We start from the raw sequence: 26,299 nt of genomic DNA on the forward strand, positions 1-26,299 counted from the left end.
TGGCCACCAGATAGGATCATATATACAAAAAAAAGTTAACTTTTTCACAGACTTTGACTTTGTCACTGAAATTATTTACATGCAACTACTGCAGTCAAAAGACAATGGTTGTAAAAGCTCCTATGGGACACCCATTGTTCAGAAATAGCAGGCATGCATGGCTTTGCCATACATTTTTGGCAATTAGGAGGCCGCTAAATGCAGCTGCGCACCACACTTCAAAATTTCTGGTAATTAAGGGTTTAATCAGTTAGCTTGTAAGGTTAATTTTTGCATCTGATGCCTCCCAACCCCTGATCCCTCCCAAACAGCTCTCTTCCCTACTCCCCCCCCCCCCTCCAGTGTAATTTAGTTAATTTATTTCTAAAGTGTAGGAGTCCCTCCTCACTCTCCCACCTCCCTGATCTCCCCCCCAACAGCTCTCTTACCCTTCCACTGAATACCGCCATATTTGTTACTGGCAGATAGTCTGCCATTAACAAACTATGTAATTTCTTTAACATTTTATTTTATATTATTATTTTATATTATTCTGTAGAGTAGGGGCCTCCCTTATCCTCCCCCCTCCAAAACCATTTTCCATAGTGTAGGGTTCTTCCTCTCCAGCTGTTACTGTTCCATAGGACCCCATCCCTCTTCCTTCATAAATTTTATTCTGTAGCAAAGGGAACCATGCCCATCCACCTCCCTCCCACCCCCCCAGCTGCTGGGCTGATCCACCCGCTTCCCTCCCACCGCTCCCACTCGACACAAACTATGATTGTTACAGAGAGTGAGACAGACAGTGTCACTTTCACTCTTTGTAACGTTCTGCGATCTGGCTTGATATGGTAAGGGAGCACTATTCGTGCTCCCTTACCATATGAAGGCAGATGTCTTCTGTCCCTGGTTGCGGGTCCCACTGTTTAAGCTGACAGCGGAGACCGCAACTGGTGTCTCCATGTTGGACATGGGTACTACATCAACACAGTAAGCTGCGCAAAGTACTGTGTGATGTAGTACCTACATCCAAATGCCGCAAGAGGTTAATAATGAATATTATTTTTTTGGATGTTGACCCTGTTTTCTGAACACCAGTAGAGGAGTCTTCGGTTATATGAATTATCATATTAATAATATTACCTATCTTTTTAATAGCCCTTTATGGGTGCTGGGTTTTTTATTTTATTTTATTTATACGTATGTCCATATTGCAATGCAAGTATTCTAAACCTTAAAAATGAATTCTAAATCAATGGAGGATTTTAAAGACTATTTTATTGTCCCTTTGTTTTGAAAGGCAATTCCTAGAGAATGATAAACACGTCCTTGTGGAGTACCCGATGGCACTTTCTGCAGATGCAGCACATGATTTGTGGAAGCTAGCTGAGAAAGAAGGTAAACTTGATTGTGTGTACATATAAGCATTTCCTTATTTGAACTATGTTTTACAACAAGAATATCTATCTGTACTGTAGAACTTTTTTATGTTTTCTTAGAGTTTGAAATTCCAAAATGTTTGTCTTTTTAAAAAAACAAAAAAAAAAAAGCATGAAAGCTCTGACTATGATATCTGAAGCTTTGTTGCTTGGAGGGATTATGTTGTGCGCTATTGAATGGTTTGGATAGTTGAATCCATTGTCATTCTAAATTTAATTATCTTGTAAAATGTTGTCTTTCACACTAAAGTTAGAAACAAAGAATATTGGTTATGTTTAGTTAATTAGATGTTTGATCTCTGCCCTTATAGCTGTACAGTAATTCTGTAGAATGATTTAGATTAAAGGGACATAATACTCATATGCTAAATCACTTGAAACTGATGCAGTATAACTGTAAAAAGCTGACAGGAAAATATCACCTGAGCATCTCTATGTAAAAAAGGAAAATATTTTACCTCACAATTTCCTCAGCTCACCAGAGTAAGTTCTGTGTAAATAGTTATACTCAGCTGCTCCCAGCTGCAGGTAAAAAAATAAAAAAAAAATGAAGAAATGAACAGCAGCCGATCAGCATCAGCAGTGAGGTCATGAACTCTTACTGTGATCTCATGAGATTTGACTTAACTCTCATGAGATTTCATAGTAAGCTTCCTTTACCTGATTGGTGAAATAATATGAGAGTGCACGATGCTCATCCCTTCGGATGTCCCGGGACAAACATACTAAAATGCTGCTTAGAAATCCTTTACAATGGGAGGTGGCTACTGAGGAACTTTTGAGGTAAAATATCTTTCTTTTTTACAAAGAGATGTTCAGGTGATATTTTCTAGACAGCTTTTTACAGCTATGCTGCATCACTTTCAAGTGTTTAAACATTTGGTATTATCATGGCCCTTTAAGCATTCCATGTTAAAATCTTGGTATGTGCACTTCTTTGGAATTTGTCATTCTTTATAGAACAAATGGCCACAGATAGCTGCATTAGGCATTTGTAAGTGTAAAAGTGCAAAGCAGAAATGGAGTTGGTTAGCAGAGGGTGAGACCATCCCTACTTGTGTCCTTATAGCTGTCTCCATATGATGATCTATGGATCTGAGACTTTTTACGAGCAGCCTTCTAATTTTTCTATATAGTAAAACAAGGGGAAGAGAAGTGCACAGCAGATTCAAGTGTAGTATTAAAACATTGATTTTATTAGCCCAACACAATAGGCTACTCACAAGATATAAATGGATACACGCATATAAAACTTAAGACTGTATCACCCGTTTCGTCACGACTGTGTAGATACAATAGGATCGATAGTGTCCCAAATCCACGTCCACATCCAAGTGTCAGCTCTCACAATGGAATGAATAATAGTCTAAAGCCTTGAAAACATACCTGTCATACAGGATGAAATTGCCCTCAGCAATAGCCCGTGATACTCCTATGTAGACGCTGCTTTGTGGTGGTATCAGGGGGAGGAGACGTGCTTACCACGTTCAATACTACTCCTGTGTACTTCCCAGGCAAGCGTTGGCAAATGTAAGGAGCTACGGATGCCTAACAGGGACAAAATAGCTAAAAAAAAAAATCTCTACGCGTTTTGTTCGGTAACTTTGTCAATAGTAAATATTCACATCTGATGCCCCCCTAAATAGCAGTGTCTGCCCCGTCTTCTATTCAACGTAATCAGGGTTGTTACTAATATTATGGGATGCACAGAGTGTACATTATATTGTTATGTCATACTATATAGATATTTAGATGTGTATGAGCCATCTGTGCTCAAATCGGAGCATAATACTCCTGAATGTATTGAATAATATACAGGTATAGCCCAAAAAACCTGCATGTACATGAGACTTACATTTTGAATACTACTATAAGGGTAATTTGAAGAGAAAAAAAATTGAGAATTGTTTTAAATCCACTTAAACCTACTTATATATATAAAAAAATTTTTTTTTTAACATTTTGACAGCCACCAGAGGGCACTACAGCAGAGTGCTTTTGAGCATGGGAAATGTCATTACAAGGAGTAAAACATTAGCATTTGAGAGTATTTCTGAGTGGGCACTAAACCACTATGCACAGTGTGAGACAGACTTGGCACTTCAGTTTGTACAGTGTGTGCCTGAGTCAGACGGCAGATCACTTTCATTTGCAGAGTAGGTAGGATTTACTTAGTAAATGTTTTTTTATTTATTTGTGCAATTTCAGATTGTAAATTCAGTGTGGTAGTTGTGTGGTGGGCCAGGGGTCCATATTAACAATTTTTTTTAGCAGCAGTGTATTTATGATTATTTGACAATGCTGTAGAAATTCTATATTTAAAACCATGCAGAAATGTTTCCTCCTCAATACACAAATGGTAGGTGCCCTTTTTTTTTTTTATTTATCCCAGATGTCAGGAGGCATTTTATCTAAGGTTTTTACATCTGCATAAGCTAGGGTAAAAAAGGGTCTGGAACAGCGCTTATACAGCAAAAAATAATCAACCAGAGGGAGGATAGACTTCTAGACACACCAGATGATCTTAAAGGGACACTGAACCCACATTTTTTCATTCGTGATTTAGATAGCCCATGCAATTCTAAGCAACTTTCTAATTTACTCCTATTATCAAATTTTCTTCATTCTCTTGGTATCTTTATTTGAAATGCAAGAATGTAATTTTAGATGCCGGCCCATTTTTGGTGAACAACCTGGGTTGTGCTTGCTGATTGGTGGATAAATTCATCCACCAATAAAAAAGTGCTATCCACAGTCTGAACCAAAAAAAAGCTTAGATGCCTTCTTTTTCAAATAAAGATAGCAAGAGAATGAAGAAAAATTTATAAAAGGAGTCAAATAGAAAGTTGCTTAAAATTGCATGCTCTATCTGAATCACGAAAGAAAAAATTGGGTTCAGTGTCCCTTTAATACAATAATAATTTGACACAATTCCTATATACTACTCAACTAATTAATAAGTGACCGGTCACTATAAAACAACATATATTTAAAATATAATTGCAAAAATATGTGGGTACTTGTCAGGGTTTTTCCCTGTTGTGTTTGCCATGTGCTGCTGGCAGCCATTTTACTCACCTCTCTTCCTGACTTGGTGCATTGTGGGGGATGCTGCTCACTTCCTGCACTTCCTTTTATGGCCAGACTGTTGTGCATCATCCATGTGAGACAGGATGCAGTCTCAGAATTGTGATGTCATCATTTATTATTTAAAGGGCCTCTGTGCAGTATGCTTTGCCTTTGCGTTGTCTGAGACCTGTTTGTGAGAGTTCCTGTGTATTACCTGGCTGCCTGATGTCCTTCCTGGTTCCTGATCCCTGGCTTGTTCCTGACTCTGCTGTTCTCCTTGTTCCTGATTCCGGCTCGTCTGACTATTCGCTTTGGCTCCTGACTTGGCTTGTCTGACTACCAGCTCTGGTTTTGACTCCTGGCTTGTTATTTGACTTAAGTTGAATTTTTTGCTATTAATAAAGGTGTGATTATTTTTGCACTTCTCGTCTCAGTCTGATTCCTGGCACCCTGACATTACGCAAAGGCCATGAATCCTGATGCTGCTAATTATCCACCTTTACCTGCCATCATTTCCAGGATGGATGTACAGGATCACCGCTTGGATCAATTTGCACTAGCCCTGCAAACCCTGCTGACTTGCACTGCACATTTGGACCAAAATGTCCCGCATGTTATGGCTGCTCCTGTTTCCGCTGCTGCACCTTTGCCTACCAGGAGCATGTCCGGTTCTGCACCTCTACCTCAGCGATATGGAGGCGATCCTATTCAGTGCAGAGGGTTTTTGAACCAGGTGGGCATTTACTTTGAGATGTTACCTCAGGCGTTTCCCTCTGACAGAGCTAAGGTGGGATTTCTCATCTCGTTACTCTCTGACACAGCTCTTGCCTGGGCTAATCCCTTGTGGGAGACTAATAAACCTGTGATTTCAAATTACCATGAATTTGGGGCCGCCTTTCGAAGGGTATTTGATGTTCCGGCTCGCTCCTCCTCTGCTGCTAAATGACTCATGTCCATTCAGCAAGGTACAAGATCTGTTGCTCAGTATGCTATTGAGTTCCGTATGCTTGCCGCAGAGATAGGTTGGAACAATGAAGCCCTTGTTGCCGCCTTCTTTCATGGGCTCTCTGATGCGATTAAAGACAAAGTTGCTGCCAGATATTTACCAGAGGATCTCGAGGCATTGGTGTCTTTTTTTATCCTAATTGACATCAGACTCAGAGAGAGGCCCTCTTTCAAGGAGCGCTTGCGGAAGCCTCCTGTTCCGTTGTCTCCTACGTGTTCTTTTCCTCCCATGCCTCCTGGTCCCGAGTCACCAGGTACTGCTGAGCCGATGCAGTTGGGATTCACGCGTCTCTCCACGGCGGAGAGGGCCTTTAGGAGGAGGGAGGGGCTCTGCCTCTATTGTGGGTTACAGGGCCACCTTTTGAAGTCTTGTCCTGCACGGCCGGGAAACGCTCACACCTAAGGTCCTGTCGGGGGCAGACCTTGGGTGGTTTATCCTTGTCCCCGGAACCGCTTAAGGAGAAACCTTTGGTCACGGTTGTCCTTTCCTGGGTGGACTCCTCCATAGTCAATCAGGCTCTTGTTGACTCCAGTGCTGCTGGCTATTTCATTGACAGTGCTTTTGTATCAAAGCACTCCATTCCTGTTTTGCCTCGGTCCGTTCCGCTTGCTATTGAGGCCATTGATGGCAGGCCCCTTCAGCCCGCACTCATTACTCACAAAACTGCTCCGTTGTCCATGGCTGTTGGGGCTCTCCATTTTGAAACCCTCCAGTTCCAGGTAATAAACTCTCCGCATTTTCCAGTTGTTCTGGGTTATCCCTGGCTCCAAAAGCACAATCCCAGTCTCGACTGGCGCAGGTCCGAAATTTTGTTGTGGTCCCCACAATGTATTAACACTTGTCTTCGGAAATCAGTTAAAGCCTTGTGCACTTCTTCGGTATCTCAATTGCCAGAGGAGTACCGAGAGTTCCGAGACGTGTTTGACAAGGTGCGTGCCGGTACGTTGCCTCCTCACCGGTATTACGATTGTGCCATAGACCTGCAACCCAGAGCCATTCCTCCTCGGGGCCAGGTGTACCCTCTGTCTGTTGCAGAGAATTGTGCTATGGAGGAGCATGTTGCTGATGCTCTGTCGCGGGGGATCATCCACAAATCCTTCTCTCCTGCAGGGGCTGGCTTCTTCTTTATGAAGAAAAAGGGTGGCGAGTTAAGACCATGTATCGATTTATAGGGGTCTTAATCGTCTTACCATTAAGAATGCTTACCCTATTCCGCTCATTACGGAACTCTTTGACCGCCTCAAGGGAGCTACAGTCTTTACTAAACTTGATTTGAGAGGAGCGTACAATCTCGTTAGGATTAAGGAGGGCCACAAATGGAAAACGGCATTTAACACCAGGAGCGGGCATTATGAGTATCTTGTAATGCCCTTTGGCCTATGTAATGCTCCTGCTGTTTTTGAGGAATTTATTAATGATGTCCTACGAGATATGTTGCAACAGTGTGTTGTGGTGTACTTAGACGACATCCTCATACACTCACCCACACTTGAGGCTCATCGTTCTGATGTTACACGGGTTCTTCAGAGACTACGTGAGAACGGCCTGTTTTGTAAACTTGAGAAATGTGAGTTCCATCAGACTCAAGTAACCTTCCTAGGTTATGTTATCTCCGTTGTAGGGTTCTCCATGGATCCTGACAAGTTATCTGCAGTTCTGCAGTGGCCCCGCCCAGTTGGTCTTCGGTCTATTCAACGTTTTTTGGGGTTCGCCAATTACTATAGTAAGTTTATTAAAAACTTTTCTTCCTTGGTCAAACCTATCACAGACATGACCCGTAAAGAGAATGATCCACTCCATTGGTCACATACTGCCATTGAGGCCTTTGATAGTCTTAAGACTGCCTTTGCTGCCACTCCAGTTCTGGCTCATCCTATCCCTGTCCTGCCTTTCGTTCTTGAGGTCGATGCTTCTGAGACTGGAGTAGGTGCCGTCTTGTCTCAACGTCCTACGTCTGATGGTTCCTTGCATCCGTGTGGTTTCTTCTCTAAGAGATTGTCTCCAGCAGAGTGCAATTATGAAATTGGCGACAGGGAATTACTGGCCATAATTTTGGCACTCATGGAATGGAGGCATCTTCTCGAGGGTACTAGCGTGCCAGTGCTCATTCTTACTGACCACAAGAATTTAACTTATCTATCTGAAGCAAAACGTTTGTCACCCCGACAGGCCAGATGGGCGCTATTTTTGTCTCGATTTAATTATGTGGTCTCCTACCTGCCTGGTAGTAAGAATGTTAGGGCTGATGCCCTCTCTCGATAATTTTCGCCTCTGTCCAAGGAGGAGTCTGTACCTACTCCTGTTATACCTCCTGACCATATTTTGGCTACCATACATACTAATTTGACTTCTCCCTTGGGGGAGGAGATCCTGGCTGCACAAACCAATGCACCGCCTGAGAAACCTAGTGGTAAGTGTTTTGTTCCTGAGAATCTTCGAACTAAACTTTTGCACACTTACCACTATTCTAAAGCCGCAGGTCACCCAGGCAAGAACCAAATGATTTGGTCTGTCACTCGACAATTCTGGTGGCCAGGTCTTCGTTCTGATGTTGCTGCGTATGTTGCCTCCTGCTCAGTTTGTGCACAGAATAAGACTCCTCAACGTCTTCCTGTGGGTCTTCTTCAACCTATTGCTAATGGTGAGCGTCCTTGGACACATCTTTCCATGGACTTCATTGTCAAACTCCCTGTTTCCAATGGCAATACTGTTATCCTTATGGTGGTTGACCGTTTTTCTAAAATGTCACATTGCATTCCCTTGATGAAGCTGCCTACCGCTCAGGAGCTTGCTTCAATTTTTGCCCGGGAGGTCTTCCGTTTACATGGGTTACCCAAGGAGATAGTGTCGGACCGGGGTAGCCAGTTTGTCTCCAGATTTTGGCGTTCCTTTTGTGCTCAAATGGGGATCCAGCTTTCCTTCTCCTTAGCATATCACCCTCAATCCAATGGGGCTGCGGAACAGTCTAATCAAGCTCTGGAACAGTTCCTCCGTTGCTATGTCTCAGATCACCACAATAATTGGTCTGAACTGTTAGCTTGGGCACAGTTTGCTTGTAATAGTGCTATTAATGCTTCCTCCAAGTTATCCCCGTTCATGGCGAATTATGGGTTTCAACCATCCTTGTTGCCCGATTCATTCATGTCTCAGGGTATTCCGGCTTTGGAGGAGCATTTCCAGCAACTCCGTTTCACGTGGGTGCAGATTCAGGATTGCCTTCATCGTTCTATGCAGCGCCAAAAGTTCCAGGCTGATCATAGGCGTCTGCCCGCACCTTCCTACCGGGCTGGTGAGAGAGTTTGGCTGTCCTCCCGCAACTTGAACCTTTGTGTGCCTTCCAATAAATTGGCTCCCTGTTATGTTGGTCCTTTTCGAATACTCAGACGGGTTAATCCTGTGGCCTACGCTCTTGACCTTCCTCCTGCTATGCGCATCTCCAATGTTTTTCATGTCTCCCTCTTGAAACCATTGGTTTGTAATCGGTTTACCACTGTGTTGCTTCGTCCCCGTCCTATCTTTGTTGACAACCATGAGGAGTATGAGGTCAGCAGCATTATTGACTCTCGTATGTCCAGGGGCTGTGTACAGTATTTGGTTCACTGGAGGGGCTACGGTCCGCAGGAGCGTTCTTGGGTTCCCTCCTCTGATGTTCATTCTCCCGCCCTCCTCTGTGCCTTCCATGCCCGTTTCCCCAATAAGCCTTTTGTCCTCCCGCGGGGGAGGGGTCGTTGAGGGGAGGGTACTGTCAGGGTTTTTCCCTGTTGTGTTTGCCATGTGCTGCTGGCAGCCATTTTACTCACCTCTCTTCCTGACTTGGAGCATTGTGGGGGATGCTGCTCACTTCCTGCACTTCCTTTTATGGCCAGACTGTTGTGCATCATCCATGTGAGACAGGATGCAGTCTCAGAATTGTGATGTCATCATTTATTATTTAAAGGGCCTCTGTTCAGTATGCTTTGCCTTTGCGTTGTCTGAGACCTGTTTGTGAGAGTTCCTGTGTATTACCTGGCTGCCTGACGTCCTTCCTGGTTCCTGATCCCTGGCTTGTTCCTGACTCTGCTGTTCTACTTGTTCCTGATTCCGGCTCGTCTGACTATTCGCTTTGGCTCCTGACTCGGCTTGTCTGACTACCAGCTCTGGTTTTGACTCCTGGCTTGTTATTTGACTTGTGGACATTTTATAATTTTTTGCTGTTAATAAAGGTGTGATTATTTTTGCACTTCTCATCTTAGAGTACTGTCAGGGTGCCAGGAATCAGACTATTTCAATGTCTAAGTTAAAATATAATAACGTGTGTTCCCAGAAACTTGTTTAAAAAACAGTCATCCATATGCAAAACAGTATAACACCGTGTGAAAAACAAAAATAGTCTCTAAAAAGTCACTTAGAATATAAGATCCTGAGGCTACTGCTTTTTTACTTTTTTGGCTGTGCGTCTAAAATCAAAAACTTCTCCTCTCCACAGACCTGGCAGCTCATTCGTTTATTACCTGCTCATCAGGACTCCCACTCTTTGCGGATAAAGAAGAGAATAATATCTGTGTGTTTAAAATGTTCTCTTATATCAATCCTCACCTAGATTCTCTGTGTAGAGTAGCCATTATTGATATGCTTCCGCATCATGTGTTAATCTTCGGCCAATAGCTGCTTCCAAAAAATGGCTCTGTGAGGTTTAACAGCTTGGAGTACCTGTTCGCGTGCTTCCGTGTCACGTTTGATGATCTAGCCAACAGCCGCTCTCCAAAATCGACTTGTGCAAATGAGCCCACGTAGGGTACAAAAGAGAGAAAACAATAACATTTTATGCAGATGTAAAAATCTTAGATAAAATGCCTCCTGTCATCTGGACAGTAAACTGGAATGTTTTTTATTTTTATATATATATATATATATATATATATATATAGTACCAAGATGAGCACTCTCACTTCAAAATTCAGCAGCCAGGGTGCTAGTGGATAGTAGATAATGATAGCAAAAACTTGCACTCACTGGACTTTTCAAACACCAAACATTTAATGTAACGTTTCGGAGACAAAGTATCCCCTTCCTCAGACAAAAGTGAAATGGCAATACATGCAGTATAAAAAGGCAAACAAAGTGATAACCCCTCCCCCCAATTAAGACAAAAAAACGCCAAAATAGTAGTCATGGCAACCACACAAACCAAAGGGACAGTATTGTTAAACAAAGCAAATAGTCCTGAAGAATTCAAGTTAAGTGATCAAGTGGTTGAATATTGGAGTGCAAAACACTATATAAATGTGAGACATTGAGAAATAAGGATTAAAAATGTATGTACATACATCCAACATATGGAACGATAAATTTGCTACTCACGTATGGGCAGATATTACCACAAGCATATCCCATTCTAAAACTGCTTACTAGGGAAATTGGGAGGCACAAACACACACACACAGCTCACAGCCTATTTGTTCAAATGTCTAGGACCAGGTGCGTGCACAACGTACTGGTATTGCAGGGTTATGGGGTTAATCCCAACTATAGGGGATTTCATTACTATCTACCACACCACCTCACCTATTTACAAACAATATAACACACTCACTGTATAGTCAGGTCGGCAAACGGATCACTAAGGATGGGAGATCAACCAGGACCGGTCACGCCGAAAACCGGAAATGCAGAGGGCGTGTGATGACGTCACGTAACCTAGGCAACAACGGAAGCTTTGCGCACACATAGCGCATACTCAGACCGCTGGGGTAATCACAAAAGAAACATGTGTAGTCTAAGAGCCCAAGCATCGCCAAATCAAGTGGTTATCTCTAAGAGCGCCCGCAAAAAGAGTTATACCAAAGTCCACACGTCAATAAAACCACTACTTTAGACATGTGTATTAAGTCAGCGTAAATTCAAGAGAGAACAAGAGGTCCTGAGTGAAAAATAATTAAACAGGAATACTATGCAATCAATAAGAAAGTGAAATATTAAATAATAACTTGCAAATGGAATGAGAGTACAGTGCAACCAATAATAGTGAAATATTAGATGGTAAATCCTAATAACTTTCAAAATAAATAAAATTAAATAAAATTAAATTCCCAATGCTGAGGGACTAAACACCTAGGGGTTCAAATACCGTATGTAGGCAATACATGACTCCTACCATGTCATCCATCAGCACAAAGCAATTGTCACAGCAAATGAGAATGAACAACATAGTGCACTTGTCGCCACAAGTTGTAGGGCAAAAAACTTTATTCTCAAACTATAAAGGGGTAGTCTAATCAGTGATAAACAAACGTGAGAAGGGAACGTAAAAGACCGCCCCCGGACCGCAATATACCATATGTCGGCTTGCATCACGTCTAAACATAGAACAACCGTGAGCATACAAAGTAAAGCGTCAACAAAAAAGGATCAACAAACACATTGTGGTCCACACATACAGGGGATACCTGGGGAAAACTGGCACACACACAATCAACCTAATTACAGAATGGATTTGGACTCTCATATGTAGAAAAAATGGAGCATGGCCCTCTAGAACATAACTCTCAAGAGATAAGTCCATAGACATTTCTTCTGATGTAGGTAGTAGAGACTACAAAAAGCAGTGCCAATCTATCACAGTGTTAAGTCCATTAGGTTGTGTTGTCTTTAGGCGGTGGATCCACCTTGCTTCTGTTTGTAACAGGATCGTGTTGCGGTCACCTCCACGCCTCAGTGGGGGAATGTGATCAATCAGAATGAACCGTAAGTCATTCACTGTGTGTCCAGCTTCAACAAAGTGTCTAGCCACCGGTTGATCACTTTTCTGTTTTTTCAGTGCTATCCTGATGGCCGACCTGTGGTTAGCAAACCTTGTCCTGGCGTCATCTGTCGTTTTGCCGACATAAAAACGCCCACAGCAACAGTTCAGAAGGTAAACCACGTGTTGTTGTACACGTGATAAAGTGTCTAATCTTGAATCTCTTGTTGGTATGAGGATGGGCAAATGTTGGACCCGTCAACATAGAGCTGCAGGTTGTGCAGCCGGTGCACCTATAGCAGCCATTCTTCTTCTTTCGTTGTAGCCAGTTGGATGGGGTGTAGCAGTGAGCTGGGTCAGTGATCATTAGAGCATCTTTCAAGTTCCTGTTCCGCTTAAATCCCACTCTGGGATGTTCCCACTCATCAAACGAGAGTGAAGGATCGCTCTTGATGATGTGCCAGTGTTGGTTGAGGCTTGTGCCTATCTCCCTCATAGATGGACTATACGTTGTTGTGAAGGTAAGTCTTTTTGTGTCACTTCGAGGTGTCATGTGCCCCCCTGGTTCCACGTTAGTGACTTCACGCATATTCTTATTGATCAGGTGGGTATTGTAGCCCCTCTGTTTGAATTTCTCAGCCATCGCTGTGAGTTGTGTTGACATCAATTCAGGTTCACTATTATTCCTTACTACCCTTAGTAGTTGGGCTTTAGGAATCGCCCTCAACAGGCTAGTCGGATGGCTGCTGCTCGTGTGGAGCAGTGAGTTCCGGTCTGTTGGTTTACAGAGCAATGCAGTACCCAGATGTTGTTGGCCTTTTTTAAATATCTTCAAATCAAGAAATTCAATTGTTGTTTCCTGGATATTGAGTTTGAACTTCACTGGGTTGTCGAGTATGTTTAACTGGTCAAACCAACCCTGTAGACTCTCAGCTGTACCGCTCCAGATGATGCAGAGGTTCTCTATATAACGACAGTAATATTTCACCTCGTGTTTGTCGAAAATCCCCATGACCACTGTTTCATTTTGCACTCCAATATTCAACCACTTGATCACTTAACCTGAATTCTTCAGGACTATTTGCTTTCTTTAACAATACTGTCACTTTGGTTTGTGTGGTTGCCATGACTACTATTTTGGCGTTTTTTTGTCTTAATTGAGGGAAGGGTTATCACTTTGTTTGCCTTTTTATACTGCATGTATTGCCATTTCACTTTTGTCTGAGGAAGGGGATACTTTGTCTCCAAAACGTTACATTAAATGTTTGGTGTTTGAAAAGTCCAGTGAGTGCAAGTTTTTGCTATCATTATATATATATATAATGCTTATGATTAAGGCTGCACTAGCCGAAACATGTAAGGCATACTTTCTAGCTTTGCATTCTTTTTTACTTATTTTAATGTATATGAAATAAAGATCGTTTTTATCATTCATCCTGGGAGAAGTGCCGGCTTTTTCTTTCTGCCCCAAAAGGGCACCTACCATTTGTGTATTGAGGAGGAAACATTTCTGCATGGTTTTAAATATAGAATTTCTACAGCATTGTCAAATAATCATAAATACACTGCTTCATATTTCTAAAAAAAATAGTTTTTATGGAGAATGTAGGTGAGGATTGATATAAGAGAACCTTTTAAATGCACGGATATTTCTTCTCTTCTTTATCCGCAAAGAGTGGGAGTCCTGATGAGCAGGTAGTAAACAAACGAGCTGCCAGGTCTATGGAGAGGAGAAGTTTTTGATTTTAGACGCACTGCCAAACAAGTTAAAAAGCAGTAGCCTCAGGATCTTATATTCTATCTAAGTGACTTTTTAGAGACTATTTTTTCATCCACACAGTGTTATACTGTTTTGCATATGGATGACTGTTTTTTAAACAAGTTTCTGTGAACACACATTATTATATTTTAACTTAGACATTGAAATGGAGTACCCACATATTTTTGCAATTATATTTTCAATATATATGTAGTTTTATAGTGACCAGTCACTTATTAATTAGTTGAGTAGTATATAGGAATTGTGTCAATAAATTATTATTGTATTTAGATCATCTGGTGTGTCTAGAACTCGATCCTCCTTCTGGTTGATTATTTTTTGCTGTATAAGTGCTGTTCCAGACCCTTTTTTACCCTTTCTGATTACTTTTTAACAGCCAATAGGGAGAGCTGTATACTGGAATAGCTTAACTTATCTTTGGGGTTGTGTTGTGGTATACCTTTTGTGTGTTTTACATACTCTCAGGCTATGATTGCTCAGTGTTTGAAATGAGACAGGTTAACTTAAAGTGAAGGTAAAGTATCGCGCAAGTGAAAGCAGTAGTTTGTCAATTAGTTCATATATACCAAGATCGCTAATTTTTTAAAACATTTTGGTATACATATCAATATAAAATAAATACTTATTTTCTCTGTGTTCGGCCACTTATAGCTCCTCCCTCCATCTAGTTCCTGGTTTATTTCTGTTTTACGTATAGAGCGTTCCCACCCGCTCTACACGTACTGTCTTTGCGCGTTCTCGATTCTCCTAATGTTTGCGCATGCGCACATCACGCCGCAACATCAAATTGCGCCTGCGCGACTCCAAAACATTACGAATTAAAGCGCATGCGCTAAGCTGGAACGAGCACGGCTTAGAAGACATAGGAAGTTAAACTAACGCATGCGCACAATTTATACTAATGCAGTGACGTAAAATGACGGCCGCCTAACGGCCAGACATATCATTGGGTACAAGAAAAACGTGACCTGGCTATGAAAAAAAAAAAAAAATAAACGGGCAGATTACACAACGGATATTTTAAAGATTAGAAAAGAGGATAAAAAGGTAAATATTGAGAAATACGAAAATTGATGAATTAAAGTACCATTATTTTTAATGCTATTTACATTTGCAAGTATCGACACAAGCGAACTTTACCTTCACTTTAACACTGTTCAGTTTACACTACAGCTGACTTAATTTTGAAATACATACAAACAAGCCTAATTCCTTCATTTAACCAGATTTAATTGTATGAGACCTAGTGCCACAGCTTATGGTTCCACCAAGACCATATAGAGTACAGCATTTTCAAAATCCATAAGTACAGCTGACACATGGGAACATTTATACACCAGATATGAAGTGGTGCTCTTGGTTGGGGAAAATGGGGGGGGGACCCAAACATATGTCAACCTTTCAAAAGTACTTTTATTCATCTACCCATACTGACAGATCAATAATGAACAAATTTTGAATTCACAAAAGTATTTTTCTTTGCACATTTACAAATATGATTTTACCTCCTGTAAGTGTTTCTGTGGGTGTATGTGTTTATGCATATGTGCTTTTGTTGGTGTCTCTATGAGTGTAATTTTTTTTTGTGGATCTCTCTGTGAGGGTTTGTGTGCCTGTCTTTGTGCATTTTCTGTGAATGTCTCTGTGAGGGGAGGGGTGTGTGTATGTATGTCTTGGTGTGTTTTCTGTGGGTGTCTCTCTGTGTTAGTGTATGTCTTTCTTTTCTGTGGGTGTCTGTGAGTGTGTATGTCTTTGTGTGTTTTCTGAGGCTGTCTCTATGGGTGTTTCCTTGGGTGTATGTGCAAGTTTGAGTTTGAGTTTGTGTGTGTGTGTGTCCATTTTGTTTCTTTTTAGGACATTTTGACCATACTACTGATTATTCACTTCTTTCTACAGACTTTGAGACTAATGCAACCTTTCTGGAAGTCACCAATCCACAAATTATTGTTTAAGCATTTCAGGGTCCTTCCTTTCAGCCACTGCATGCTGTTGTCATCAAATAGTTGGCATCTTCCTTGACAAAAAGATAATCAGAATTCCATATTTTGTCTTGTAAATCTCCTTTTTTGACAAAACTGTAGTCTACCTCATTACTTGTCAATGTAAACAAGTGCTGAGTGTCTGTGTGGGTGTTTGTGTCTAAAATTGTTTGTGTGTCTCTTTATGTAACCTACCTAGAAAACACATCTAGGTCACACAATTTCTCAAGATAAAAAGGTGTGTGTGTATGTGTATATGTATGTGTGTGTGTGTGTGTATGTGTGTATATATATATATATATATATATATATATATATATATATATATATATATATATATATATATATATATATATATATATATATGTACATACATACTCCAAAAGAATGTTTCCAGATATTTAGATGAGAAACACCTAGATGTCCAAATCTATATTTAGACCTTTTGGTTGTAGGCAATCCAGGGTCATAATCCAATAGGTCTCACGTTGTCTTAAACGTAGTAGCCTATTTGTATCCCAGACATCTGAAGGAATCCATTCTATAATTGTAATTCTTAGGTTTTAAGGATTTTAACTATGTACCATTCTAAAGTGGTGAGATACACTATGATTTTTCAAAGCTGTATTCAAAATTTCTTAAGTGCTCCCTGAATCTATATTTGATATTCCTTTTGGTCCTCCCAACATAGATCAAATTACATTCACAGGTGAGTTGGTATATTACATACATAGAATTATACGTGCATCTGCTTTTACTGGTAAAAATTTTGGTAGGATTAAAAAAAAATCCTGGTATTTTCAGAACCAATGTGACTACACATAACACAATTTTTCTGTTTGCATGGAAACAAACCAAAGGAGGCTCCCCACCAATTCCCATTTTCATATGTTGTTGCTTTCTAAGTTTGGTAGGTGCAATGTCATTTTTCTTTTTTTTTTTTTTTTTTTTTTGAAAAATATTTTTATTGAGACAATCAGAAATAAATACAGTAATACGAGCCCACATGGGTATGTGTACAATCGGATTTGAGAGAAAAAAAGAAAACATACAGAAAGATACTACATGAATAAGAATAAACAATAAACCTTAAACAATGATGTGAGAATTATTATTCTTTAGTTGTCGTACACACTATTTTACACTTATGGGTAAGTGCAGAAGTGGGGTTTCTCGTAGATGGATAGAGCATCTCTTTTTTTCTATTATAAATACTATTGCGAGTATGCATTTAAGTAGTTATATCTATGATATGTGGAGGATTGAACTGAGTGGTCTACCATTTGTTATCTGAAATGATTATTAGGTATTAGTATAGTTCGGGATCAAAAAATATATATCGGCCCAGAGGTAGGGGGGGTGGGAGAGGAGAGGGGGGTTTCAAGTTGGAGAGTCCCGTAATGTTAGGACTAATCTGGGAAAATAGCAAGCCATGGGGACAATATTCTTATATGGAGGTCAGTTTCATCTAAGACCCTGAAGAAGTACTGTTCCATTAATCTAATATGTCGGGCGATGGATAGGACTTGTGTAAAAGATGGTGGATTTTTATTTTTCCAAGTTCTGGCTGTGGCCAGCTTCGTAGCCATGAAGAGGAAGATCGTTAGTGCTTCTGTAGGGGCGTCCAGATTAGGAATTTGCATGTGAAGAAGAGTAATCTCTGGGAGATAAGGAGGTCTAAGATTGAGGTTGTTGAGGGTGTTATACAGCTTCCTCCAGAGAGGTTGTATTTTGGGGCAGGACCACCAAACATGTAAGGGCATGCCAGGGAGGCCGCAAAGTCTCCAGCACAAAGGGAAGTGAGAACTGTAGATTTTATGCAACAAGGATGGGACCAGGTGCCATCTAACTGTTATTTTATAAAACAGTTCTCATAGGGTGGCACAGTGCAGTAATTTTCTAGTTACCATAATTCTTCTGCACCAGATACTGGTGTCAGCAATGAATCCTATTTCTTTCTCCCAAGCGCAGTGTTGAGAGATTTTTTGATGCAGTTGTGCGTTAGAAAGTAGGTTATAGTGGAGGGAAAGGGGGTGTTTAATAATGTGGGCTTTGTTCCATAAATGCTCCCATAAGGATGGTTTCCAAAGGGCATGTTTGGGGTAGCCCCAGGAGCGTAGCCAGGAACTGAGGCAAAAGGCTTCAAACCGCAGTCTTGGGGGTATTTGAAATTTAATACAAAGTTGAGGGTGAGGGGTTCATGCATCGTATTTGTAGAAGTGAGTGACAGTTTTAATCTGTAAATTCTGCCATAAGTCTGGATGTGCATCCGGCAAAGAGAATAAGGCTGCAGCTAAGGTGAGGATGGGAGATGGGTGGGGGGCAATGGTTGGATTATGTCGTATTTGGTCCCAAAATTGAAAGGCGTCATGTAGAATGGGGTGCAATTCAGCCAAACCCTGTCTGTGATGAGATGGGATCCAGAGGAGGTCCGGGAGTACAAGGTTTGGGGGTAGTAGCGAGGTCTCTATATGATACCAACCCAGAATACGGTCTTTATTATTCCAACCAAGTAAATGAGACAGCCTGGCTGCATTGTAGCATATGATAAGGTTGGGTAAAGCTATTCCTCCCTGTGTGCAATGGCATTTTTAATATCTTTGTTCTTCCTAAAACGCACCTCAGGTTTGGGGGTAGTAGCAAGGTTTCTATATGATACCAACCCAGAATACGGTCTTTATTATTCCAACCAAGTAAATGAGACAGCCTGGCTCCATTGTAGCATATGATAAGGTTGGGTAAAGCTATTCCTCCCTGTGTGCAATGGCATTTTTAATATCTTTGTTCTTCCTAAAACGCACCTCAGGTTTGTCGCCTAAGTTCTTTTTCAGTAGTGGATCAAGAAGCAAAACATTCCAATGTTTCTCCAAGATGCTTTTAATTCTCTGGTGGTGTTTGTTATGTTTAGTAACAAACTTAGGATGATTGTTTGTTTGTTGGTGAAGTTTCATTTCCCTATGATTCTCTGTCCATAATATCTTTTTTTTTTTTTTTCTAACATTTTGGACTTGTATCCCTGTTCAAGAAACTTGTTGGTTAAAACCTCTGCTTCATAATCATATGTTTTAGTACAGTAATGTTTAATCCTCTGATACTGGCTCAATGGAATATTATTTTTCCATTGTTTTAAATGGCCACTATTGGCATTCAAAAGCCCATTTCTATCCGTAGGTTTTCACTGCCACTGTATTTGGGACAGGATCTTGAAACAATGTTAAATCTAAGAAGGGCATAGATGTTTGTGATACATTAAGGGTGAATTTTAGATTCTAATTATTATTATTCATATATTCCTCAAAATGTTCCACCTCTTGTAAAGAGCCTTGCCAGATGATTATGATATCATCTATATATCTATAGTACCTTACTATATTGCAGTTAAATTTATTATTGTTCCAAATTAGATTCTCCTCAAAGTTTGTCATGTAGAGTTCTTTTTCTATATGGCTACCAAATTGTACATTTGCTCCATATTTGTGATCCCGATGTTGTTTTATAGCTATATAGAGTCATCTAATTGTGGATATATATATATATAATGTGTAATTTTAATAATCTTCATTTCGTATCAAGCTTGCTCTGCTTCGCAATAGTGATACTCTCATTTATGTGCTATGAGAGGGAATAATTTGTTTACCATCTTTGTGTTATATTACTTGTTACTAGCATCTATGATGTCTCATTATAGAGGGCCATTCTATAGATCCCCAACTTAAGCTATATAGTCTACTCATCTAAATGCTTACATATATCGGGCACTTACCCACTACTGAGCTGTATATTTCAAATGTAGGGCAAACATTGTTTTTTTTTTTGGGTGGGGGGGTCCCTATCACTATACTTTTCTTAACCCCTGGGAATATTGCTAGCTAATATATTGTTTTGTTTCTTTCCTGTTGGGGGAGTCGTTTGCAGGGGGTACATTTGGTAGTTGGGGGGAAAATAAGAACTTCATTTTCCTTATACATATAATTGCAATTATTTGTTTTATATCATCCTAGTGAGATCCAGAGTGTTTATACCCATACTTCCGATGGTTAGTTACTATATAACAATGGGATGCATTGACTTTGTTACTAGTTCTATTACATACTACTAATGGTCCTTGCACTCTTACAGAGAGAGGTTGTTTTTTTTTGTGTGGCACAGCCATTAAAGTTGGTGCTTTTTCTTCTTTCTAGTAGCCATGTAGATTTTATATATTCATGCTCTTGTACTTATTCTCTGTTATGCCAATTACTATTTACCTGTACAGTCAGATTATTTACTCAGATATGTGTCATTACTTGTTGAAATAGGGATTCTAAGCTTAAGTGACAGTATATAGTCTGCCAGCCAAATCCCTACCTTGTGGTTTTGATAGTTAATTTACTTATAAAGCTTTTTAAAGGTTTTTCTTAACTCAGAAGTTTTCTAGTAATCTGAGGTCTAAGAGTGGCCTCATAAGTTTTGAGAGGACCCCCCCCCCCCCAAAAAAAAAAAAGTATAAGTAAAATTAGATATTTTATATTTGATATTTTATATTTCAGTTTACTATTATTGTTTTATTCTTTGGTCCTATATCAAGTTAAGTTACATTCCCTTATATCATTTTGAAAGGATACAAGAGTGGCCTCTGATGATGGTGATGGAAGTGAATAAGTTCTAATATCTTGCACAATATTAAAAGAAAACTTGAGTTCCAAGAGTGGCCTCTGACCATGGGGAGGGAAGCTAATTTATATAAATAAAAATTTGAGGTTTGCAATTACAATATAGTTTGCTCAAGCAGATATGTTCTACAGGGAAATAATCTCCGTACATCAAATGTACAGAGAGTATGCACTTGCGCTGCAAAATGCAGCTGGCTGAATAGATTCTATTAGATTAGAAGATATATATATATTTGTATTTAGAATGTAGGCATATATCACATATCAAATCAAGTACATATGAAAACAAATATTACACATATCAAATCAGACACATCAAATACAAAAAAAAGTACACAGATCAAAGCAATTTGAAAGCAATTGCAGAAGTAATTAAAAAAACAGTTGAAAGCGCAATCAAAATCAAAGTCAGTTTTTTTAAATTGAATAGTAAAGTCCGTTAAAGCAAAGTAGAGTTAGTATAGCTTCAGATAGTGGGTAATTTGCAAGTAGAGGCGTTTGCTGTTGTTATTTATGCTGCAGACAGAAGAAACAACAGAAAGGGTGCTTTTAGGGAGACAATACACATTCATAGGCATAAGGTGCACATTATTACTTACACCGTCTGCCTTGTGTTAGTATCTGACATTCCCAGGACCTTCAAGCTGAACCGCTACCTCCCAGAGACAAATTTTCGGCTTGTATTCAAATGAATATCTTTCACTGCTATACAACTACGGCAGCCGGAAAAGCAGATATGTTCCCCAAGACTTATTCACTCCAAGTACCATACAGACTATTGTACTTGAATTGTTGTTTTGTTTCACTTTGAGCATGCATATTATATGTTTAGTTTGTCTGTAATTCTCTATATGTCTGTTTTGAGTCATTCTCCAACCTAAATTTATGTAGCAACTGGGGTCCAAGAGTGATCTCTGATGATATTGAGAGAATTTCATCTATATAAATAAACTTAGAGGTTTGCAGCTGTATGGTGATCTTAAGCAGATATGCTCAGATCTATTTATTTCCAACGAGGGCCAGATAATTGCATTTGATTTGTTTCTCTGTTTGTACCTATGTCTGTGCACTGATGTTTAATTTACATGTCAACCATAGGTGAGCTCAGGAGTGTGCCCATGTCTTTAGCCATCTCGCCTCAGTATTTGCAACAATGTTTATAGCAATGTTATACATAGTTACAAACACTGCTGCCATATAATGCTATAACTATATATAACATTGTTTTAACCATTTTTGCCAACACTTGCCCGATGGCTAAGGACACGTGCACGCTTCTGAGCTTACTTAGGATAACTCTTTAACAACATTGTATAGCAAAGCTAAAATAATGTTGCAAAACACTGCTGCCATAGAGTACTAAAGACACGTGCACACTCCTGAGCTCTTACGAGCCCACCTAGTTTTACTCTTCAATAAAAGATACCAAGAGAATGAAGAAAATTTGATGACAGAAGTAAATTGGAAAGTTGTTTAATACTACATTCTCTATCTGAATTATGACTTTAATGTTCCTATAAATACATCATTCTGTCTAGTAAATATTTTTAAAGTACAGAGTTGCAGCTTTCTCTGTCACTCAGCGGGTTAGTGTTTTCTCACATCACCACATAGGAATTAACAGACTTTGCAGAGAGGTAAAACCACTGTATTTACACAATGTTTATACAAACACATTCTGTTCCAACAACTTCTGTTTCATGCCAAACCTGTAGAGCTGCTTTTGGGAATTCTTTAGCTGGCAAATTATTCAGAATATTGTTATATCAATTACAACCCCATGTTGACTACTTCATGAGGGTCATGCAGAGGCAATGTAATTAGCAAAAGAGAAAATAAAGTTTTCAGAGTTTGAAGTGTGTTCATGCATGAAGGGATTGTAGCCATTTATCTATGTAGAAAGTTAGAAATGCCATGAAGGTCATTCTAAGAAGTCCCTTGTCTTAAAGGGCTTATTAAAGGGGAAAGAATACCACATGCACATTTTTCTAGATCCGTTCATCCCACATTGTCACCATGATGGAGCGCATGCGCAGATTCTGAAATATTGCGCTCTTCTAGGCTGAGACTAAAGAACATTGTGAGGCACAAGAGTAGGGCCCAAATATGATTTAAATGTGCATGCGTGGGTCAGTGAGCGTCCATGTTGGGCCATACCTAAAGTAGCCCACTATTACAATGAGTCCAACAGTGGATTGGGCAGAGAATCGATTTACAAATGGTAAATGCAGAGAAACAATTCCAAACATCTAACAGTGAGTAACTGAAAAGTCTATTTTTTTTTATCTTACAAACTGAGAAAAAATATTTTTTGTGTTTCATATCCCTTACTAAGATTTCAGTTCTGTTTTACCTAGAGTTTCTAGGGCACGCTTGGGGTTTCCCAGTTCATTAATGTAGAACTCTATGAAAGATGATTCAGATAGACTTCCCAATTTACTTATATTATCAGATTTACTTTGTTCTTTTGGTATCTTTTGTCGAAAAGCATACTTAGGCTCAGGAAAAGCAATTCACTACTGGGAGCTAGCTGGTGATTACTGGCTATGCGTAAATGCATCTAGTCATTGGCTCACCAGTCATGTTCTGCTAGCTCTTAGTAGTGCATTACTGCTCTGGAGTTGACTTTAACCCCCACACACAAACACATAGTTATATGCATGCAATAAATAGTGCATTAAAAAATGTTTTATCACCCAAGAGCATTTTCCTTTTGCAAAATTGTGTACCTAGAGAGAAGGGGAGCTAAAAAATGAGCGCCGCCAACTGTATCCCCTGCACCTTTTGATATTTAGTTGTGCGATTAAAGGGACACTGTAACCAAAAATTTTCTTTCGTGATTCAGATTGAGCATGCAATTTTAAGCAACTTTCTAATTTACTCATATTATCAATTTTTCTTCGTTCTCTTGCTATCATTATTTGAAAAAGAAGGCATCTAAGCTTTTTTTTTTGTTTTAGTACTCTGGACAGCACTTTTTTATTGGTGGATAAATTTATCCACCAATCAGCAAGGACAACCCAGGTTGTTCACCAAAAATGGGCCGGCATCTAAACTTACATTCTTGCATTTCAAATAAAGTTACCAAGAGAATGAATACAATTTGATAATAGGAGTAAATTAGAAATTTGCTTAAAATGTCATGCTCATTTTGAATCATGAAAGAAAATTTGTGGGTACAGTGTCCCTTTAACTTGAAGCCCCAAGTTTTCTCCTTTCATAAAGTTGCTGTTTTGCTCAAAAGAGGCAGTTTGTTGGTTTATTTTTAAGATAGGAAGGTAGATGTTACAATTTGCATAGCATTAAAGTCATAGATCTAACACAACAAGTTATTGCAGCTAATAAGCAGCAAGGGAATTTGCCATATAGTCACATGACTAGGGATGGGCGAATGTGCTGAAAGTGCAATTAATTTGGTAAAACGAATAGTCTTGTGGACATTCGTTTTGGACAATTGAATGTTGATATGAACGAAAATCCATTAAAATTCTGTAATCAGGAGGCGGAGCCGGCTCTGCTAGGTAATGGCCGCACTGTAAGTGAGCTCCGACGAATTAGCCCACAGAAGGAGACTAAAACAATATGCCAGACCGCATTTAATCCCACTACATATCGATTGAGGGTATATAACCAAGTCCGGAGCAGTACAAATCAGATGAGGAGCAATTAAGGAGAGAGGTAGCTTACAACGGATCATCCTGAATGACACACGCACCTCAGAGACAGGCCGCAATCACGAGCTCACTCAAAGAAGATATAAGGTAATGCCTGACCGGACCTGGCTTGCATTTTTAAATACACAATCAACACTAATGCATAACGCATACTAAAAGACGGGTAGTGGTTAACGCTAAACATACATACCGGAATGTTCACTACTATACTGCAGCCGCCATTTTAAGAGACACAGTTACAGCTCATATAGCAGGCCACATGGCAGAGTATGAATAACGCCACAGTTATGTGTTAAAGAGAAATAAAGGAAAGGCTACACAGTCATCAAGGCAAGAGGAGTTTTGGCTTATGAGAGGCTCTATCCGTGCTTAGTGACACTACAAACAGGCTATTAACAAGGCACAATAAATAGCATGTGTATTTTGCATATCGCCGCAGTCAGCATCAGACAGTCATTTGTAAAAGTTGAAACGCCACATGGTGCATTATTATTCTGTTAACCAATATGCTATGGAACATAAATAAGAAGCTAGAGAATATGACTAACTAACAGTGTTACAAAGGGATAAAGAACCCTAATAGCTCTATGACAAAATACAATTAAAAAAAAAAAGCTGAATCTATAGTTCACTGCTTCCTGTCTGTTACAGGAGAAGAGATTCTGGGACACTTTTGAGATTTCTATCTATAGACATAGCAACAAAGCGATAAAAAACAAACGCAATTTTCTAAAACTCTAACATACTACCTTTTAAAATAAACCACTATAGTAAGGATGTGCCCCAGGAAGAGCACACTGAAGGGGAAACAGACCAAAGGAGGAAGCCAGGGGAATCCATCAATGGACAGCTACTTTAAAACAGTAGCACCATCCCTATCAAAAAGCTCAGCATATGGTTCAATTAGACCACAACTCTCATCTAGTTCAGCAGAATCGGGGTCTGAAGAAGAAGACAATATGCTAACTATCCCACAGTCTGTGATTTCTTCCATACCTTCAAAGCAGGATTTTTCTAGCCTGATAACTCGGGTAAAACAATGCATAAAAGATGAAATTTCTGAACTGAAGAAAGATATTGGGGAAATTGGCAGTAGAGTAAATACTATTGAAGACACTATACTGGAACATGATGCCTGTCTAACAGAAGTAAACATGCAGATAAACCATCAAGATCAAACAGTAAGAATGCTGGAGGACAAACTTGAGGACTTAGAGAACCGATCCAGACGACATAATATTAGGATACGAGGTATCCCAGAAGACATAGATGCCTCAACTCTCCCCGAATACCTTCAATCTCTTTTCTCACAACTCAGAGATCCCACAGATACATCAACAGTAGAGATGGATAGAGCACACAGGGCCCTGAGGCCTAAGCCCTCTGAAAATGCACCACCTAGAGATGTAATTGTTAGAGTTTCAAAATATCAAATCAAAGAGCAACTCATGTCAGCAGCAAGAGAGAAGCGTCCTATTCAAAAGGACGGAGTTACCCTTCAGTTTTTTGCTGATCTATCAAGCAGAACTATCGCCAGAAGAAAAGAACTCTCCCCACTTACGAAACACCTGCAAGCCAGAAATATTACCTATAGATGGGGGCACCCATTTCAGCTAATTGTAATATGGAAAAACAGAAGAGCAACCTGCACTTCAACGGAGGAAATTGAGGACTGTTGCAGAAAATTGGAAATACCTGCACCTATATTGCACCCAGATACTGTACAAGACTCTTTGCCTCCTTCTGACCATCGTGGCTTGCCACTACCACAAAGAGGTGAATGGCAAACAGCTAGAAATAAAAGAGCTAAAAACCACTCGTCTAAAGATACTAGAGCCCAAGTAGGCTGAAGGTGGACATATTAAGTATCCTTTATTGGTAAAAAAAAAAAAAAAAAAAAAGAATGTGTAATCTAAAATACAGAATGTAACAGTCTCTATAGTTATTTTAAATATGAGAATTGGTCTAAACAGACTTAAAAATCTGTTAAGTTTTCTGTTCGC

The 26,299-nt window shown here is 39.8% G+C and overlaps 1 protein-coding gene across 2 annotated transcripts in view; it reads left to right on the forward strand.

Annotated features, from left to right (window-relative positions):
• The window catches only part of BLVRA (biliverdin reductase A), a 75,594-nt gene that overhangs the window by 27,512 nt on the left and 21,783 nt on the right, over window positions 1-26,299 (forward strand). For both annotated transcript variants that reach the window (XM_053714548.1, XM_053714549.1), the window contains one exon: window positions 1,280-1,377. In XM_053714548.1, coding sequence (XP_053570523.1) covers window positions 1,280-1,377 — 98 coding nt within the window. The remainder of the gene's footprint in view (window positions 1-1,279; window positions 1,378-26,299) is intronic.

Source organism: Bombina bombina, chromosome 5 (assembly GCF_027579735.1).
Source record: "Bombina bombina isolate aBomBom1 chromosome 5, aBomBom1.pri, whole genome shotgun sequence".
Classification (NCBI taxonomy): Eukaryota; Metazoa; Chordata; class Amphibia; order Anura; family Bombinatoridae; genus Bombina; species Bombina bombina.